Raw genomic sequence first — 21621 nt, forward strand, 5'->3', positions numbered from 1 at the left:
GCTCACATGAGCCACGCTTCCCCTTCTGCGCGTGTGCCACTAGCCTCTGTGTCTTTCGGGCAGAGAATCGAAAAGTTGGGGCAAAGTCTGAGTCAGCTCCAGCAGCTACCACACACTCACAGCAACTCCCTCCACAGTTACAGGTCCTCCTCTCCCTCTCTCTCTCTCTCTCTTACTGCTCTCACTCATTCACTCACTCTCTCTCTCTTTCACACACACACACACGCACGCACGCACACACACACACACACACAAACACAAACCACCCGTCACTCCTAGCAGAGGGAAGACAGGACCACAAGAGAACTGTTACACACCTTGCCTTCCAGCTACTCACCCAGCCATCGCCAGACACTTTGCCCAGGATGTGGACGCTTCTCTTGGGGGTCACCTTTGGATTACTGGCCTCCTCCAGGTCAGAACAACTTAAAGGTGAGGGGACTGTGCCTTTGCCCAGCGGATTGCTCTTTGTTTGGGATTTTTCTTTTTACCTTATTCTGCCTAAATTGTTCCTGGCTGATTGGCTGGCAACAATCCTTTGTTGCCAGATTTTAGGACTAGGCAGTGTTCTTTTTTTCCCTTCTTGAGCTTTGTTGAGAATTTAAGTGAGCGTTCATGTAAAGAGAAGACAGGGAAAGAAAAAGAGGCTATGCTCTGCTGCTGCTGCTGCTGCTTCTTGTAGAACGGATGAGTGGAAGCCGGCAAGAGAGCGTGTGCTACACCAGCACAGACAGGCTTTCGTCTGGCAGTCTGAGACTGATAGACACAAAGGAGACAGGCGCTCTTGCTCACTCTCTGTCTCGCACACATTCACACGCTGGGAAGTGAACCTTATTTATCAGGGTTTTGGATGATAAGTGTGGCTTACACAAGCAGTCCTTCTTTTGTGGCAGAAGCAGAAGTAGAGAGGGTTTTTTTGGGGTCTTTTTTGCTGTGCTGTTACAGCCTGTGCTGCCATGCTTAATGGTTTATTCTCTGACACAAAGGATGTTCAGCAATAGCTCTAGCCCCCCCCACTCAATGTCTCCCTCTTTTCCCTTTGTCTCTTTCTCACATGTGCCTTCTGTATAAGGTTTTGATTGGATTTGTTGCCCGGAGCAATATATCTCTGGAGGTGAAGTTGGTACTGAGTCAAACAGGTCTGGGGTGGTCTGGCTCTTTCCCTGAGGAGGTGATGGTGGTGGGGTTGTTCACAAACACTCCCTCTGGCACTGCGCCAAAGAACATCAAGCTATACCATTTACTAGTATTTAAAGGCAAACAAGAGATACCTAGACAAGCTAGTATGTGCACTGTACCCCCACCCCCCCCTCCCCCCACTGCCGCCGCCGATTCTTCAACATGTGTTTGCCCCCACAAGACTCTTTGTGTGCTGAGGAGTTTGAGGAGCTTTTGTGCGTATGTTTGTGCATGTATCCTGTGTTTGAATGTTGTCAGTAATTGGTGTCTGGCAATAAGTGTTCTACAGCTCGTCCTGGTCCAGACGTTGTCTTTTATTTAACCTGTGGCTCTGTTTTGCCTGAATCACAACATTAAGAGCAGTACTCAGGGATTTGTGGCCAGGCTAGTCAACCAAGATGAGGTGTATGGAGAGTTTGTATGATGTTGTCTGTATCCCCACCAGTAGCAGGTATGATGATCTATTAAGCTGCAAAAGATTTAGTAGTTTGCCTGGTAAATGGTCTTTAATACAGTAGTGTCTGAAAATACCATAAAGAGATTTAAATTTGTTGTTTTTCCCCAGTAGTTAAGTGTATTTAAAACATTTAAATAGTTATTATCTGTAAGACCTTACAAATTTGATAATTTGATAATAATTTATTTTCTCAAACACCAAGTAAACATACGCAGACCTTTCAACTCACTTTATGTAACTTTATCTGATGTGTGCTCTTGTATCCATTGAGTTTCCTATATAGACAGCATGTGGAGATTGTTGACTTACAGCAATACCAGACCCATCATAATTATAGTCCTGCTTCTTCTATGCAAAAGATTAGTCTCTCTCTCTCTCTCTCTCTCTCTCTCTCTCTCTCTCTCTCTCTCTCTCACTCACTCACTCATTCACTCACTCTCACACACACACACACATACACACATACAAACTCAAATACATGCACTTGGGCCAACCTGACCACTGGAAATGTGGCTGTATTCACCTCCTTGGCGTAACGACCTCTCCTGCATACACCTGTGTCATGTTTCAAGGTGAACGGTGGTCAGGGGCCCTGCTGACTGGGACTGGGCCCTGACAAAGAGGGCTTGTGCCTGTACAGGCTCTGAGTACCATCTCCTGCCACCTGAGACTCTCAGACACATGTTTGCCTTCTCCACCAATATACCCTCATCTTCATCTCAACCTCCCCGAAGGTGAATGGCCCTGCACCAATATCTTGTATAAGTCCTTTCCTCTTTTAATTTTCTCTTCTTTACCCAGTGTCTTTGACACTGATTGATCTGGTCTTAGACGGTGCAGGGGTCCTCATATCCCAGATTTCGGCTATCTTTTTGTGTGCTGTTAAGCATTTTAATTACTATTTAAAACCCTTTTTGTGAGTTTCAGCCCTCCCTCCCGTCTGCTTTCCCTCCTCATACCTACACTGAAGTCTTTGTATCCTTGGGAAAACTGCTCAGAAAGAGCTCTGTAATGTACACATATGATCCTGCATGAGGCAGTGAATCCCAAGTCACTGTATCAACAGGCATAACAGCAGATTATACTGGATTTATACTTTGATTTTAAGCACAAAGGATGTGTGCAAATTTCAAGTTGGAGCAAAAAAGAAAGAGGTTCCTTATTACATAGTTTTGCAAACAAGACACTGTGTAGGCTGAATGCAATAGATGAAGAGCGGAGCTAGAGCAAGGGGGATGATTAGCTTAACCATAACATAATGACTGGAAATAGAGGGAGACAGTTCTCTGGGCAATGTCAAAAGTTTCAGTTTTTTTTTTACATTTGTATTTGTGTATGGATTAAACAAACAAGATATGTGTTAACACTAGAACGGCCATGACGGTCATTTTGACCGTTTTGAAATTTATATCTGCAATAACATATTATTATTATTAAATAAACATATGTACCTTCCTAAAAGTGTCTGTATTTTCATTTAAAAAGTTTTTCATATAAATTACACATAAGGCAAAAAACAAATAAACATTTGTACCTATTTCGGCCATAGACGGTCATTTTGACCTAACGGAATTTCGCGGTATTCATTTGTTACATTTCCCGCGGTTGACCTTTGTCTCTCTCACTGTCAACAGAAAGGTCAGTAGCGAGCCTGAGTGTTTTGTGTATATGCTAATTTCTACAAACAAAAAGTATATTAGACTAAATTGGTTGATCAGAAAAAGGGTAATAATAATAAAAATAATAATGAATTACATTTATATAGCTACGTTATCTATAGGCTATATATATAGCTAGGCTTCAAAAATGAATGAGCGAATGAAGAGGAACATGAATGGAACCATGGCGCTGGAGATGCTTCAGGACTTGAATAGTGATGATTCGGATGCAGGGGAACAATCGGAGGTGGAAAGTGACAGTGACGTATCCATTTAAAATAAAAATGTTTTATAATTCAATAACATACTTTTAATTGTTATTATCTTGTTCTGAGTTATGTGGAATGGATATGGAAATATAGCCTATCTGTTGTGATATGCGATAATTACGGTAGACTACTAATTATTATTTATAAATGTATAGTTAAACTTATTTAAATGTACATTTTGGTGTAAATTTTTTTTAAAAGATATCCTAATACAATACATGCAATAATCTCTCAATTGGGAATTTATCATTAAAGATATAGAGTTTGGAATCTAGCGGTCAAAATGACCGTTTCTGGCAGTTCTAGTAGCTATGGAATTCTGGCGCTTCTAGTGTTAACAGTTAGCCTCAGATGTGTTGTTTAGTGTATTTTTTAATTTCCACCCATTTCCCCAGTCTGTGTGCTAAGCTATAGGCTAACCATCTCCCACTTCTCAGCAAGAGAGTGAATAAATGTATTTCCCAAAATGTCAAACTATTCTTAAAAAAAAACATCATAGAAAACATGAATTAAAACCATTAAATAAAGAATAACCACAAACAAAAGGCAGATATTCATGAAAATATGTACACAGTATCATGGAAAACTGCTTTTTGTTCGGTTTATAGTGCTAATATTTCACTTTATCACTTTATAGTGATACCAGCTGGTGAAAAACTTCAGCAAGGAATGCTTAAGTGTGTAATTTCCACTAAAATCTCATTTATCTTCAAATCGGAATGCTCAAAAAGAATGCCTGGAGGTCAAGTTTCTTATCAAAGATAATTTATTTGGATTCATTGAAACCTTTAATTTAAATGAGAGCTTTAAGGCCAACGTTTATGAAAAGACAAGGGGAGAACAAGTATCTGCACTTTCTGTTTGAAAGAAAGATGGGCTGCTTTCAAGTGTATGTATGCATGTTTTTTATTTCTAACATGCCATTTTCCTGTGACAGGAAGTGATACGTTACAGAGAAAAAACAGACAACGAGAGTCCTTCTTGTGCCACACAAACATATTTGCACCAGATCTCTGTTTCATCTGTCCCACTGGCCCAGTGGACCTGTGAGCAGCGGAGGGAAAGAAGTGTGACAATGCAGGACACTGGAGCATTGTGGGGGTGATGGTAACAAGGTCTCTCTCCAAATCAGCTGATGAACTAAACTAAAAGGATGTTCCAGTAGTATTGAGACATACAATAGATGCTCTGTTCAAGCATGGGATTCCTGCTCTCATGATATTTTGAAAGCTTTAGTGAGAACATTTTCAGTGTGTGCTTCTGATAAAGACAAGAGGAAAGAAAAATGCAGATAAGATAATAAAAAAGAAAACAATGTGGTGTGAGAAAACTTATCTCTCTGAGCTCCATGTCATGGTTCTTCAAAAGTTAAGTTAAAGTGTGTTGTGTGCATGCGCATCTGTTATCTTCCTGTGTGTTTGCGCACCTGCATGCAGGGGGTAATTTGCACTTTATTGCTGGCATAGAAAAGACAAACAGAGGGTAATGAGAGAAAACAAGAGAAATGGAGAGACGGGGGGAAAGAGATTTGAGTGGAGAATCAGGCTTGTCTGTTACATCTAGAGCAGCTGGAGGTTTTGGCAAAACGCCATGTTAAAGCTCCCTTACTCTCAGGTTCTGTACACCCAGACTTTGCAGTCTCCTTGGTTTCAGCTCTATTAGGTGACAATGGAGCCTTTGGGAGAGTCAGTTCCTTGGCATAGCAGGCTTCTGGACTGTATAAAGACACCCATAACCATTCCCTCTGCATACTAATGATTATGCCTCAGATTCACGTCAGCCCCCTTTTCAGCTCACTGATGGTAAGTTGTGCTCCCTTTGATCTCTCTGGGCAGGTTTGCAAGGCCAGGGCTGTTGTCTTGTTTTTTACCCCCTTACTTTCAGGGACACTGTGCCATGTGGCAGCATGTGTTGATGTTTTTTCAGGTAATTGTGTGTGTGTGTGTGTGTGTGTGTGTGTGTGTGTATAAGAGGGAGAGTGTGAGAAGCAAAGATCTGTAATGCCTTACAAAACAAGTGTTGGCACTAACGCTTGTTGCCCAACTGCCACTAAAAGCAGAGGGTTCGACTTCCTGCTGCTACTAGTGCTCTGTTTACTCATAACAGCCGGGGGGGTAGACTCATGATCATATATAGTCTATTAAAAGTCAGCTTTCGCTAAAGCAAAGTGATAAACATGGCCACAAAATAACAAATAGCACTTTTGAAAATTCCCCAAATGCATACTTGATGAGTCTTTACTTAAAAGAGGCATATCCAGTATCTGCAGTTTGGATATAAATACAGTCCCCTCCAAAAGTATTGGAACGGTACACTGTAAGAAAAGATACACCACATCTACTCAATAATAATGAGGAAACAGATTACAAGAAATATTGTTAATTAAATTTCACAATGTTTGGTATTGAGTAAATATTAATTAAATGAGACGCTTAATAGTTATCCATTTAATATGAGTAGATTCAAATAGAAAACAGTACAGAATTAATTATATAACAAAAATATTGAGTTGATTTGAAAAAGAAACTCCCTAATGTGTAAATAGTACTAATAATTATAATAATACTAATATTCTATTTATCAATGATATATAATATAATACTCAATATAATTGAGTAGTAATCATCTACATATATGGAAGATAGCATGGATGCATGGGGGCAGCCGATCCAGGCCACCAACTAGGTAGGGGACCCCCCACAAATGCGTTGTCATTTGCTTGTAGACTCGCCCATACGAGAGACTTGTTTTTGATACACTGGTCTATGATCAGTGCAGCTGAAGTTATCAAATAAAACAGGCACTTTTCAATAGTAAACCATAGACTAGAATGACAGTTACCAACAAAAAACACTATATTATAAACACACGTGTTTGAAAAAACATAATTCACAAAGTAAATTTTGTATTTCAAACAAATAGGAGACTTATTAGCTAATTTTAACAACTATCTTCACCGCCATGCATCATGGGAATTCTTGACAGGAACAGGACAGGTGCTTTTCAATTAATATTTGCCTGATTACATTCATTTGAATTCACTCAATATTCTCTCTATTTGGGATTAGATAAATATAATTCTTATGTTTTATTTAACTACAAAGGGTGGATTTTATTCCAAACATTTTTTATTTGAAATTTAATTAAATATTTGCCTCAAAATCAAAAACACTATCATATTGAATATATTTTATCTAATACATTAATTCAAATCTACATGACCACAGAATCCTTTTTTACAGTGTAAGGCAAATTCCTTTGTTTTTGTTGATCATTGAAGACATTTGGGTTTAGCATCAAAAGATGAGTATGAGAGAATTTCAGCTCTCATTTCCTGGTATTCACATCCAGATGTGTTAAACAACTCAGGACATACCACCCTTTGTTTGAACCCACCCATATTTCAAGTGTGCAAAACTACTGGAACATGTGACTGACAGATGTTTCTTGTTGCCCAGGTGTTGCCTCTTAGGTTGATTGTCCAAACATTAAATAGCTCTGCATGACTAGTCTAAATTTTCATCCTTGGTTCAAACCTATAAAGACTGCATTTCCTGTTAAAGAGGATAAACCATGAAGACCAGAGAGCTGTCTATGGGAGAAAAGCAAGCCATTGTCAAGCTGAGAAAAGAAGGAAAATCGACCAGAGCCATTGGACAAACATTGGGCATAGCAAGCACAACAATTTGGGGTGTCCTGAAAAGAAAGAAACTACTGGTGTACTGAGCAACAGACGTCGAACAGGTCAGCCAAGGAAAACAACAGTGGTTGATGACAGAAATATCGTGACAGCTGTGAAGAAAACCCCCAAAACATCAGTAGCTGACATCACCAACGACCTCCACAGTGCAGGGGTGAAGGTATCACAATCCACTGTTCAAAGAAGAATCAGAGAGCAGAAATATAGAGGCAACACCACAAGATGAGAAATGCATTGAAACTAATCGGGAGAAGTTTATCATGCAGCAAGACAATGACCCAAAGCACACTGCCAACAAAACAAAGGACTTCATCAGGGGAAAAAAGGTTGGAAGGTTTTAGAGTGGCCAAGTCAATCACCTCACCTTAACCCAATAGAGCATGCATTTCACCCCCTTAAAAGGAGACTGAAGGGACAAACACCCCGAAACAAACAATAACTGAAAGAAGCTGCAGTAAAAGCCTGGAATAGAATCACAAATGAAGAATGCAACAGTTTGGTGATGTCGATGGGTCACAGGGTTGAGGCAGTTATTGCAAGCAAGGCTTATGACAACAAATATTAAATGTTATTTACTTTAAGATTATTTGTTCCATTACTTTTGCTCACCTAAGAATGCTGTGGTCTAATACAAACGGTGGTATGTCCTGTGTTGTTGGGATAACTTCAACATGCAGGATTTTTCATTAAATAAAAAAACAACATATTGTGTATCTCAAAGTTTTAGCATTTTCTTGCTTTTCTTTCTTTACATGCCTCAATGCAGGTGTCGAGTTTAGGACACAGCCTGAGAAAAGAATGGTGCACTTCCCTTTTTTACTGAGTCTAGCTGAACAATGTGGCCGTCATCACAGAGCATGGGTTCACTATGTGAGTACATACTGTACAATAGAATGCAATCCAATCTATAAGGTCTCTAACACAGTCTCCCTCGAGATTCACAAATGTAGTATATTTTGATTTAGTGCCCCAGCATGATTATTATTCTTCCAAAATTGTTTGTGTGGTGTTTTCCTGTACAAGTGGTGCGTTGTTGCTGAGTGAGTTAGCATTCGACACCTTTCACAACCCGTGCGTCTGTCACCATGGTAGCACATTTAAACAAACAGCAAACAGATGCAGATATGATAACAGTACAGATTTCAATAAATATTTGTTCATATGTTCGTCTCTAGTGTGTGTGGTAAAGGACTTTTGCGTTCTCTCTCAAAAATTATTTTGTGCTTTTAACCTACACAGGATATGAAACACACAGACACTGTGCAATTTACTGAACTGAAATGTTTATTTTGTGCGTTTTAGTTGCTGGCCAAAATGTTGTCACATGCATGTCTTCAGCACTTCACAACTATCTGTTAAGCCACGACAGAATTAACCAATCACTTTCCTGATTTAATTTTTACATGATGATAATGAATTTGACTTTTTACATTTCCCTTGAAATCTGCAACTAAGAGATCGTAATATTATCTTTTATATAAAATATATTATATTATAGCCTAATAAAAAATATATTCAAAAAGCTTTCACAGAAATTCTTATGCAGTACATTTGTGTGTATGTGGGAGGGGGGACAAAGATCACTATGGAGACAAAGTCCGAGATAAATAGTTGTGTTAGTGTGAGGGCTGTTTGTCCCCAGTTATATCGATTCTTTGGGTTGTGTCTTTCTCTATCATTCAAACAGCATGCAAATGATCACCTGCTCATATCAGGAAAATCTCCAGGTGTTTTAACACTGAAATGTCTTTCTTTCCAACCATTACATTCTTTTTGTAATGGACATGTGGCTATTTGAATGTAGTGATCTACATGCGTACACATACACATGCTGCCTGTTTGCCTAGTTTGCATTTTTTGTTTTTATTTCAACAAGGGAAAGTCATTTCCCTGAGGTTTCTGCTTTAGTCAAGCAAACTTAAGCAAACAGACTCGATCGATGGGAGACAAGCAGTCTAAATATATCAGATTTTACAGCTGTTTCTAAGGTTCCTGAATTTAAAGATAAATCTGTACCGTTTGAGGGCAGGTGATGAATTCTAATTATTAAAATTTTATTATTAAAGAAGCTCATGAAGTCGTTACTATTGAGGGCTATAGGGGCAAATGGCTCAATGGAGCTGTGACTCTCTGTCAGCCTGGCTACGGTGCTGTAAAGAAAGTTCTTATTTTCCTCTATTCATGTTGAGTAATAGACTGCTCTGGCATTATGGAGGGCCTTTCTATATGTTCTTATCTTGCCAGACTAAACAAAATAACAACTTAATAAATAAAACTTTTGTGATGTGAACTTTTGCTTTAATTTGCCTTTTTCAGGGTTATACTAGGAAGCTGTCCTTCTTTGTTTTATTATTTGAAGCAAAATAATTTATTGCTATTAAGTGTATTTAAGACATAAAAGTAAATTGTTTTATAAACTTACAAGATGCTTATTAATGAATCATTCAACTTAAATCTTATCACTGCTCACTCTTAATCGTGCTTTATCATTCAACTTAACCCTCCTCATTAATTAATATTTTTTTATGTTCTGCTTCAGCCTCATTTTTTTATGTTAATTTCCAGCCCTAGGACCAACAATAGGAATTCAAAGGTTATTAAAATAGTAAGGTATTCGGTTGAAAGACTTTTAAATGTTCAATTTCCAAATTTAAAAGCCAATCTACCCTAATAATGATATAAACGCAGTCGGTGTCCACATTGAATATTAAAATCACATACAGCAGAGGTTTTCAAAGTGTGAGGTGGGCCTAGGGGGGCTCCAAACAATTTCAGGGGAGGTTCAGTGAATGGAAGTGAAACAATATTATGTTACTTATTGCATTAGTTATCAAAAGGAGATCACATAGAATAGCCTACATGCCTGAGAATTAAGAGATACAGTAGTTTTTGGGAACTGTTTTCCCCCCATCAGAGTCAGAAACTAATAAATGCCTTAGTACAGATCTTTTTTTAAAACTACTTGGTGTGGGGGGCGTTTCCCAAGCTTTGTCTGAGGGGAGGCCCACAGTCTCAGACTTTGAAAACCCCTGGTCTACAGTACTTTATCGGAATAAAATTCAGAATATGGACCAGGAGTGTGGTACATTATAGCAAATAGAATTGGCTATAGTATATGAAAGACTAAGAATAAGGCTTTCAAATGAGATTTAACTGAGTTTAGGCTTAAGGTTTATTAGGCAAAGATTGCTGCAACTTCACCTCCTTGGCTGGTGCCTTGAGAAATGTGAGTATTAATACGACATATGAACTTATTCTTCATACCCCAGCCAGGATTCAGTAAGACAAAATAAATCAATATGAAGATCTGATATTAAATCATTTACTAGTACACCTTTAGGTGAGAGTCCACATTTAATTCTCCTATTTTTGTGCTATTGTAGCGGTGGTGTACATTTTTTAATAGGTTTGTTATGCACAGCTCCTCTTCTATTTACTTTTGATCTAATTAACTTATGTAGTCAGGGGGCAGACACCGTCACTTAGGGGTTTTCGGTGGATAACTGCTCTAATGGAAGCACAGAAGCGTGTAGGGCTATGACTCTACCTCCTGGTCTCAACTCTGGGTTGTCAGTGAGTTGGCTAAACATGTCATCACTGGTCAGATTTAGCAGGGGCCAACAAACTTTCCCTGAACTAAATTTTTTGGGGATTGCCACCTAACGCCCATAAATTATCAGGATCGTCTTGTAACCTTGAGTTCATTTTGACTTAAGGTATACTTAAAGAGCCAGGTAAACAGAATAAGACTGAGACCGATGAAATATACTGACAACAGCTAATAGGATTTTTCACAAACTGGCAACCTAAATATTGTTCTTGTTAATGGCTGTTTTATTAAGCATTTCTAAATGATTTGAACATCTGCCTGGTTGTTAAAGTGATGACAAAGTTTGCTTTGTTATGTTAGTCTATCATTTTTTGTCTTTAAGTGTTAAGTATACACTTGTTTGCACACTTTGTTTAGAGCAAAAAGAAACCCTGAAATAAAATCTTAGCTAAGCCTGAGGGTTAAACACATGAGTATGCTGTTTGTCTCATGATGCTTCTGTCAAAGGAACTCCAAGAACTCCTCTGTACAAACCAGTTAACTCATGACTCGAACTTGAATGCAGACACAAACTTATTACTTATTATACATGTTATGGTTGTGGAAGCATTCATGTGCACCATTGATGTGTCTAATAGAAATCGGGAACTGAAACGTCTGAATGAGGACATGGTAGTTAAACTGAATGAATAGCTGTGTCTCACCCTGTCGGGAAAAAGAGAGTACATGGACGCCCACAATACTGTAGATCTCAAAGATATTCTTCAAATAAAATAGCAATGAGTATTAGTGTGTTGTTTCTCTCATATTGCTTCTACTTTGTATCTTCCCAAGACCAAATAATACATTTTAATTATTTCAAAAGCGACCTGGTACTTAATCCTATATGTTCTGTCTCACTCTGCTTGTTATAAATATTTTGGTTTTGAGCTATTACGTTTTAAAGACATAAGCACAATGAAATAGGATGTTGATATTGCATGTAAAAATAGGTGTAATTCAGTTTTAAGATATGTTCTCGACTGACTACATCTGTTGTTCTCACCTCATTCAATATTATTGTATTGTATTGTCTCTCTCCACAAAAATCATAATGTCAGATGTTAAATTGTTTCCTTTAATTAAGCCATTGGCCCATGGATGCACTGTGGTTCCCTGTTACTGCCTAGAAATGATTTGGACTTAACTTTGTACAGTTAAAAAAACAAAAACACAAGAAATAATGGACTCTGTAACCGTGCTACTCCCATCCCTGTGCACCATATCTAAATGGTGATGAATCCTGTAAGACACTGAACCTGAATATTTTCCCCCTCTTTCCCTACAGTGAATTCTCGCAGCTGCAGCATTGCCAGGGTGTTTCTGGTGGAGGGAGCAAGCCGTCACTCCCTGAACTTTGACATGGCTCAAAAGGTGTGTGAGCAGCTGCAGACAACCTTGGCAAGTCCAGAACAAGTCCAGGAGGCCTATAATCAAAGCATGGAAACGTGCAGGTGAAGCCTTTGTTTAATAATTTTTGTATTCAAATTAAAAACATTTTGCTTTAAACTTCTATTTTTTGAAATTTTATGAAAAAAGTTTATGAACCCCAAATTCTCAAGATCTTGCCCTCTCACATCTTTCAACATTTGACCTTTTGCAGGGATGTTATTTTCTGACCTGAAAATCAGACCCAAGTGAATCATGCAGATCTGTAATTTAAAAAAAATGTGTGTGTGTGTGTGGGGGGGGGGGGGGTTACAGGAGCTGGCCGAGTGAAATGGAAAGGATTTGAGGACATCTACAGGCTGACGTGTGAAAAGTTTTCTTCCTTTCGAAGTATCAACAATGATGTTCGTATGCGTTCAGCTGCCCATTCCACACTTGCGCAGTGTGTATCACAGTCACACTCGCGCATCAGTGGTACGTAAAGTGTTGGGCAGTAATATTGTAATATTAATTTTCCCAGTAAAGAATAGTGTGACGGATTACTATTTTCAAAACAGTTATATTATTACAGTTACTAATCATATTGAGGCTTCCCTACTGAATGCACCATCCCTGACGCAAATGCGCAAATGCTGCAGCTCAGCGGCACCGGACCTTATCAGCGATTAGCCAAAAAGGAAGACAGGAGAACAGAGAGGAGAGGTATTTTCGACTTCTTTAAGTAACGTTATTGCCATTATTGTGTCACAGTCTAAGATGCAAAGAACATTGTCGTCCATTGTAAACTTTGTGCGACCAGCAAAAAGCTTTTAACCGCGAACAATTCTACATTGACTTAAGGGCAATTTATACTTCTGCGTCAAATTGACAGCGTAGGCTACGGGGCTACGCAGAGGCTACGCCGTCACCTGACGTGCACCTCCTCAAAAATGCTACACGTTGAGTCGATGCGGACCGTAATAAGCTCTGTGATTGGTCGGCTGGGTAGCCTCGCAATGCCTCTGAGCCGACCAGAAGTACCCCGTGCTTTAAAGTAACATTTACTAGCGGCCAAAACGGCAGCTGTAACACAGTGAATCAATATATTTGACCGTCGCAACCCGAGCGAAATGACTCGTTTCACTATCAGAATGTGATCCATTCGGTCGGTAACATTTGAAAAGGCTACACCAGCCGCACGTTTACAATTTTACCCCCATTTACATTAGCAGAGCGCTAAAACGGAAGTTAGCCTGCTCGGCCGGCAAAAGTCAACACAGTGGACGCTGTAGCGCTACTGCGTGTGGGGGTGTAATTGCAGAATGACGGACACACCTACGCACAAGTATAAATGCATGGTAACTTGCCCAACACTGAGTTGGCAATAAGCATCGGATAAATTGGGTATAATTTGATTATTGCTTGTTATAGGCTATGTCTAATGTTTACTTTGACTTTTCTGTCGATTGATCAATCACACCTATATACACTTTGCTGTATGAATGGTTGCTTTTTAAGTCGTCCTTATGTTAAAAGTTTTGGCAAGTTATAAAGTAATTTCTTGTGAATGGTTGTGACGGGGTTTATATAAGGCCTTTTCAGATGGCTTGGATCCGTGGGGTCACTCTGCGCTCCTCATCAACAGACAGGCAAACAAGCACTCCACGGGTAACCATGGCAACGGCTTCTGTGTAACTGGTGCGATCCCGTGAAACTGTCACGGTCGTTCTCGTCTCACACACGCCCGCCCGCTGCCAGAGTTGAAATGCCAAACTTTTTCCTACAGTTTATCAATAGACAGAGACTGATGTGGCTGTTTGATCTGACTTTCCTGAATAATATAACTGTTTCTTTAACAGTTAGGCCACCAGGTATTAAACAGGCGACAACCTTTTCTGCTGTCTCTTATTCATTAAAAATAATCTATTAACTTCTACTAAACTAATTTGAAAGTTAGTAGTTATATTCAATTATTTCATGCTGCATGTTGCACATTTAGCTGTTGAAGCTTGGTAAAAAAATGAATACAAAATAATTACAACCCCAATTACAATGAAGTTGGGACGTTGTGTAAAAAGTAAATACAAACAGAACACAATGATTTGCAAATCCTTTTCAACCTATGTTCAATTGAATACACCACAAAGACAAGATATTTAATGTTCAAACTGATAAACTTTATTGTTTTTTGCAAATATTCACTCACTTTGAATTTGATGTCTGCAACACCTTCCAAAAAAGCTGGGACAGGGGCATGTTTACCTCTGTGTTACATCACCTTTCCTTTTAACAACACTCAATAAGCGTTTGGGAACTGAGGACACTAATTGTTGAAACTTTGTAGGTGGAATTCTTTCCCATTCTTGCTTGATGTACAACTTCAGTTGCTTAACAGTCTGGGGTCTCCGTTGTCGTATTTTGCGCTTCATAATGCCCCACACATTTTCCCTGAAAAAGATGTTCCTTGGATGGCAGCAAATGTTATTCCAAAACCTGTATGTACCTTTCAGCATTAATGGTGCCTTCACAGATGTGCAAGTTACCCATGCCATGGGCACTAACACACCACTATACCATCATAGATGCTGGCTTTTGAACTTTGCACTGATAACAATCCGGATGGTCCTTTTCCTCTTTGACCTGGAGGACACAACTTCCATAATTTCCAAAAACAATTTGAAATGTGGACTCGTCAGACCACAGCACACTTTTCCACTTTGCATCTGTCCATCTCAGATGAGCTTGGGCCCAGAGAAGCCGGCGGCATTTCTGGATGTAGTTGAACTATGGCTTTCGCTTTGCATGGTAGAGTTTTAACTTGCACTTGTTGATGTAGTGACAAACTGTATTAACTGTTTTCTGAAGTGTTCCTGAGCCCATGTGGTAATATCCTTTACACATTGATGTCTGTTTTTAATACAGTGCTGCATGAGGGATCGAAGGTCATGGGCATTCAGTGCTGGCCTTGTCGCCTACGTACAGAGATTTCTCCAGATTCTCTGAATCTTTTGATGATATTATGGACTGTAGATGATGAAATCCCTAAATTCCTTGCAATTGTACGTTGAGAAAAGTTGTTCTTAAACTGTTGGGCTATTTGCTCACACAGTTGTTCACAAAGTCGTGAACCTCGCCCCATCCTTGCTTGTGAATGACTGAGCCTTTCGGGGATGCTCCTTTTATACCCGGTCATGACACTTGTTTCCAATTAACTTGTTCACCTGTGGAACTTTCCAAACAGGTGTTTTTTGAGCATTGGAATTGGGGTTGTATTATTATAGAGAAGTGGTGAAGACGCAGTGGATTAGACACTTGTCTTTGATTCCCACTGCAACGCATCCACCAAATAAGTTATTGTCATGGGTCCTGCTTTACCATCCATATGCTATAATAGAGCCACTGCCAGTTTTATCGAGGTGTGATTGCCTGCTTTTGGATCTTCAGTTCTAAAACTTCACAGGAAATGCTTTTACTCATAGTTAGAAAGATCCCAGAAACAAGAAAAGAGGAAGAAGGTCTTCCAGTTTTACAACACAGATACGCCAAGTTAATCATGCGTTAGAAACCACGTAAACTTCTAATAAATGGAACCATCATCGGTCTCTCAACTGTGTCTTCACTTCTCTGTGCAATGCAAATCACTTCTGTTTTCACTATGATGTTATGTGTTTAGACTTGGCTACTTGGAGACAGATTGCATTGTGCATCAACAAATGTCTCAACATTTGCTACAGATTGTGTCAAAATTGATCTTCTAATGATAATATTAATATTGTTGTGTCTTTTCAGGTATGGCTGGACCAACAATATGAGCGTTGTCATCCTCAGACTCAGCCACCATGAAAACTGTGCAAAGAACATGACAGGGTTCATTATTAATTCCCGTGTAGATGCTACAGAAAACTTTGATGCTTTATGCTATGATAAAAAAGGTGACTATATCCACAAGAACTTGTCACTTACACTTTATCAGGGCAGCCCAAAGCTGATACTCCAATTACTGAAGTGTTATGTAAATTTACAGACTGCACTGTCAAGACTTTGTTGTTTGTTACTATTTGCTTTTCCATTTTGATAACTGCTTTCTCTTCCCCCATGTGCCAGTCGGGCCTGAGTTGAACTGTACGGAAGCATTTCGAACCAAAGATGCATCAGGTTAGCACACCCATTCACCCTTACCTTATTGTAACACATGTATAAGGAGACACACTGAAAAATTGAATTTACAGTTGTCAGGATGTCAACATTTAAAAACATACAGAATTCCCAGCTTATGAAGCTCAGTTGATGATGTGTTGATTTTTGGCATATGTCATAGAATTGGCAGAAAACTAAATTTGCAATTCATTATTTTAAGCAAAGAAAACAATATGAAAACTCTTAGAAAACACCTCGCTCTAGTTCCCAATTATTACTATATACTCATTTTGTACTGTATATTTATATAGCAAGTGTATCCATTTCTTTAATGGCACTGTCTAATTGCACTGGCTGACAATTATGTGGCAAAAATGATTTAAGACTTATTATGTTGCAACATTTCATGGGGGATGCCTGTGAGAAACTCAACTGCAGCAAGAAAGTCAACCATGCATGTTAATATGCATGCGTTTTGTATTGTAATGTATTATTATTTTAACATAAACATTGGCATGATAAGATGAATTGAAAAGTGAAAAGTTGTGAAAAAAAGTTTAATTCTCAGAAGAGAATGTAATCAGGTTTTACAACATCTCTCTATTCCCCAGCAGCAGAAGGCCAAGAAGAGACCACTCCAAAAGCACAACCTGAGGATGCTTCCGATAGTGAGGGTGGAGACCCCACAGTAGTCTCTTCGAAAGATCCTTTCATGGAAACTACCCCATTAGCCACTACTAATCCAGAGGAGCCAGAACATTCCGTGAATGTTTTGGATGAAATCACCTCTGGTGGGAGTGAGAACAACAGTGAGGGGTTCACTTTCACTACTAGAGAGTTAGACCAGCCCACTGGATCTGGGATGGTGCCACCATCGGTTGACAATGTGGTAGCCTCACCAACGGCCCCTGTTGGAGAAGTAGAGCCTAAAAGACAAGATGCCATAACAGAGTGTAAGGAAAACCCAAGCAAAATGCAACCAACAGATAACTGCTACAAATCATAGTACAAGTAGACTTGTGTATATGATTACAGCTCACTGAAGTATTCAGGATTTGGATGAAATACATCTGACAGCGTAATGCATTCCTGTATCAAAGCCATGCAATAGAAATCACCTACGTGGGGCTAATAATGTTCACTTTTTGTGGAGACTCTATCACAAAGAATGAGTGCTGGTTCAGCTGTTATTCTTCAGCAATTTTTGGATTGCATTATATTGCAAAGTTCCTGTTATTTGATCTATCCTCTGTATATCCAAAAGTGTAATCATAAAAATTGTGTTCATTTATATTCAAAATGCATGAAAACACAGCCCACCCTGACATTAGATGCAACAGGTTTTGAAAGAACTGAAGTAACTTTAAGAACATATGACGCCCCCTTGTGTTAGGCTGATATGTGGATTGGCTTTGTTGCAAAATAGGCCTCAGTGATTTTGTCTCTTTGTCCAGAGGAGCTATAATCAGGATCAGGATTTTCACCAAAACACACCAAATGCACAGAAGTGTGTTTTGAGGGCATATAGGCTATACAGTTCAATTTGCTGTACAAGTTAATTTAAATCAAACCCATAAAATATGAAAGAGATAAAACTGCAAATATGATATAAGGCAGTTTAAAGTGAAAAACATCCTATGTGTTATTTTTTAAATGTGCTTATTTTTGGGAGCCTGGGTACCTCCGAGTTTAATATGTCGGTGAATGACTTGTATCTTAAATGTTTACCTTACCTGTTTTATTGGCATTGTAGCTCCAAAGCAACAACCTAATGACAAGGGACAGGTCCCAGGTCCTGATGCGACTGAGCCTGGTTCACTGGAGAGAAGTAGTTCATCAAGTGAGCAACTGTGTTATTTCACATATACCTTTTAACACCCTGAAGTCCATCGTGATTTCAATCCAATAAGACAGTGTTGGGATAAAGTGCACCCCTAGTGGGATCCACTCTTTATTGACAGTGATTTTTGTTACTGACTCAGTTTTAATGCTGCAGGCTCATGGCTTGTTATTTCTCCCTCCAGACTGGCTGGTTATCATTGGAGTGATTGTGGCAGTTGCTGTTATTCTTCTTGTGTGCGCAGCTGTTGCCAAAAGAAACAGGTATGACTTTGTTTGCTTTTTGTCCCCCTTACACTAATAGAGCTGTCATGTAATGTGTTTTGGACAGAAACATTACCCCCTGTTTCTATGTCATACTGTGCACAGTAGTCAATAGTCCGATTTTCACAAAATTTGCTGCAGACTGAGGGATGGCAAAAAAAATCCTATAATTTAAATGAATAACGTGCGCTTGCAGCTGGTGCGGCAAACAGCAGACCCTGATTATCACACCCAAAGATGGCGAGGGGAACGGGGCGGCAGCATCTGCATCCAGCTCGCACGCCCAGGAGAGAGAGCAGGAAATGGTGACCCTCATGAACAAGGAGAAGATCCAGGAGAACGGCAACACGGAGGAGTTCACCGTCATCACGCTAGAGGAGTCACCAGATAAAGAACAGCTGGCATGAGAGAGGAGTGCAAAGGCAGACAGGGAAGAGTAGGTGAGGACAGGAGGGATAGAGTGAGGTGATGGTTGGGAGATTGGATGGGTCGGGGGTTGGGGCTCCAAACACTGGGGAAGAAATATGCTTTGTTGGCCAGCACTGGATGGACACTGAGTAAGGGTGTATGTGTGTGTTATGTAGAAAAATTGTCCAACTAAGGTTCAAAGTATTGTGCTGGGTCTGAAGCTGTTGTGTCAGTGGGACCGGGTATTTGAAATCACCATGTGCAGCATTTTATTGTCTGGTATACCAGGTTAGGTCGGATTCAATGGCAGTCAAAGAGTGTCATGCATGATGGGGTATCATGCATCGGTGCATAGCAGGGTGTGTGAATGTGTTTTTTGTGTCTGTTCTTTGTGTTTGTGAGCTTTATGCTTTGTTGATGGTGGGGCTAGATATACATGGATTTTAAAGGCCTAGGGGCTAATTTGTGAAGAACATATTGATGACAAATGAGTTCCGTTTTTTTATAGAATTGGTGGTTCCTAAATTGGCAGGTCTTTCATCTTATATGGGAATTAGTAAATCAATATTTTATTTGAGATTTTTGAAGGAATCATTTTTACAACAACCCTTGACGTGTTCCATGTATTTCATTCATTTGTTTTGTTTGCTTATTGCTGTAACTTTGTGTATATTTCAGACATTTCCTGTGGACTGGAGTTTGCGTTTTCCATTTTCAAGAAAACTGGGGATGTCACTACCTTAATTTATGCAGCTTCATTTTCCCTTTTTCTTGGTCTCTGTATATAAAGTATATGTTTTCGGGAATGCCTTAGCAATAGCTGCCAGTGCTTTTTGTGGTTTGGTGGAAAGGGGGCTTTCTATCCCTTTTTAAATAAAGGTATGTGTAATTTTTTTGAGAGTTATTTAATTAGGAAGAGCATCTCTGAAGTAAACAATTGTGAATGGATTTTGCAATAGTCAAAGTAGAGTGGATATTGGATGAATCAACTTGATGTATAACATCCAAAAACTGTGCAACTGATGCACATTTGAAGTCAGTTAACATGGAATGCATTTATATTGTGTAGATGAAATGAAATGAAGTCCCTGATGTTATCCTGAGGATAAATAGAATGATGAAGATGTTGTATATGTACTATATACACAGTGTGTACGGAAAAAAAGAAAGAGCAAAAGGAAGTTTTGGCTATAACAGATTAACCATTTTGTTGATGCAAGATTTAAGCTCAGTGGAGACAAGTGACAGCGGCCTTGCTTTAGATGCTAAATTACATGATATGCATGATAATGGGTGGGTGGGTGGGGGGGGTGCTGTACACACATAGCAATGTAAAGGTTTCTTCATGACAATGTTGTGCTCCCGAGGGGGAGGGGAGGAGTGATGAATGAAGCTTGTGTGCTTGCCCAGGCATCTATATGACAGTGACTCTGTACATTCACACATGTAAACAAAAGGCTCCAATTTTTTTTGACTGACCTTCTCCTTGGTGAAATATATAATACATTGTGTCATATCAATATCATTCCCTGTGTGACAGCTAATTCTTCCTGGTTTTCAGTATAATGCTGAATTATATGCAGCGATTACAAACTGATTTATGTTTTTGATATGTTTTTTTCCTGCTTTTACTTTTACATGGTTTGAGGAAAAGTAGCATGCAGTAGTGTAGGCGGGTTTCATGACCAATTAACAAAAGATGTTGCTGAAAAGATCTGTAAAGTCATGAATGAAATAAATGTGTATAGAAAGAGATGTGCAGGAATGTGGTGTTCATTCATTCATTATGTATGTATGTGTGAAGACAAAAGGGAGTGAGTGAATGGCTTGACAGGGGATGCGAGTTAGTTATGTTGCCCCCACATAAGAGGAAGTAAGGTTTCCATGGCACCGGGGTTGTGATGTGAGAACATGTTAACACAGGAAGCAAAGACCGAGATAAAGACAGACATTTTGAAAGATAGACATGGCATCGTTAGATGCATGTAATATAGTCAGACTGTCTTCATTGACTCACATTGAAAAACACATGCACAATTACTGCTAATTGAGCATGTGTTTATTATACAGTGCACTCATTAATGCAGTCATCAAATACTGATCTAAAGCCGCTCAGCCGTCATTCTGCCATCACAAATTACTTATATATAGTAAATTAGTCTGATCCTTAGAAGAACATGCACTCTCTGTGATAGTCATCATTTGGTAACATATCTCTTTTTGCATGAGTTTTTTTTCTTTACGTGATGCAGAGGAGACTAGTGGGTATGTATCAACAAGCTGTATATCAAACTACCATCTATTTTGTTTTGATTTTTGCTCAGATGAGGCTAATATTTTCATAAAATTATTACTTTGCTCATACTTTTTTTATTCCAAACAAAAGGTTTCTGTTTGTAGCTAGAGTGATGTTTGACAAGTGCATTGTTTTACTGTCCTTCAGAGAATGACACGTTATCTATTGGCTATCCAGTTTAAATTGTTTCCATCCATCTAACAGTGCAGTGTCATATCTATCTTTTTTCACATGGGCCAACACCCCTACAATGTGCACATTTTTATTGTTATACTTAACATTCCCCTGTGTACAGTTTGACTTTTTTTGTACAACCCCCAATCAGTGTTGGACACATCATAGAGTGTTTTGTGTGGAGTTCATACAGAGTGCCTCAGGTATTCTGTGGTCTGAATGACTGCATGTAGTCCCTCTTCACATGCCCGGGTTCTCTCTTGTTCTTTAATGTGTGCGTCGT

At 39.2% G+C, this 21621-nt stretch overlaps 1 protein-coding gene across 3 annotated transcripts; it reads left to right on the forward strand.

The window, feature by feature from the left end:
* Positions 1-22: 22 nt before the first annotated feature.
* cd44b (CD44 molecule (Indian blood group) b) lies at positions 23-20623 on the forward strand. 3 transcript variants are annotated; one of them, XM_038706700.1, is made up of 9 exons: positions 23-432; positions 12141-12306; positions 16010-16152; positions 16325-16375; positions 16969-17310; positions 18111-18197; positions 18382-18460; positions 18657-18900; positions 19547-20623. In XM_038706700.1, the coding sequence occupies exons 1-8, from the start codon at positions 366-368 to the stop codon at positions 18865-18867; spliced, it is 1146 nt and encodes a 381-aa protein (XP_038562628.1). In that variant the 5' UTR covers positions 23-365; the 3' UTR covers positions 18868-18900; positions 19547-20623. The 3 variants fall into 3 exon arrangements, with proteins under 3 accessions (XP_038562628.1, XP_038562627.1, XP_038562630.1); XM_038706699.1 differs by having other exon boundaries at positions 24-432; positions 18657-20623; XM_038706702.1 differs by having other exon boundaries at positions 26-432; positions 16972-17310; positions 18657-20623.
* The last annotated feature ends 998 nt before the right edge of the window (positions 20624-21621 follow it).

The sequence above is a fragment of the Micropterus salmoides genome, unplaced genomic scaffold (assembly GCF_014851395.1).
Source record: "Micropterus salmoides isolate LMB-PRFRI ecotype aquatic unplaced genomic scaffold, ASM1485139v1 Ms_hic_scaffold_8, whole genome shotgun sequence".
NCBI classification, from domain to species: Eukaryota; Metazoa; Chordata; class Actinopteri; order Centrarchiformes; family Centrarchidae; genus Micropterus; species Micropterus salmoides.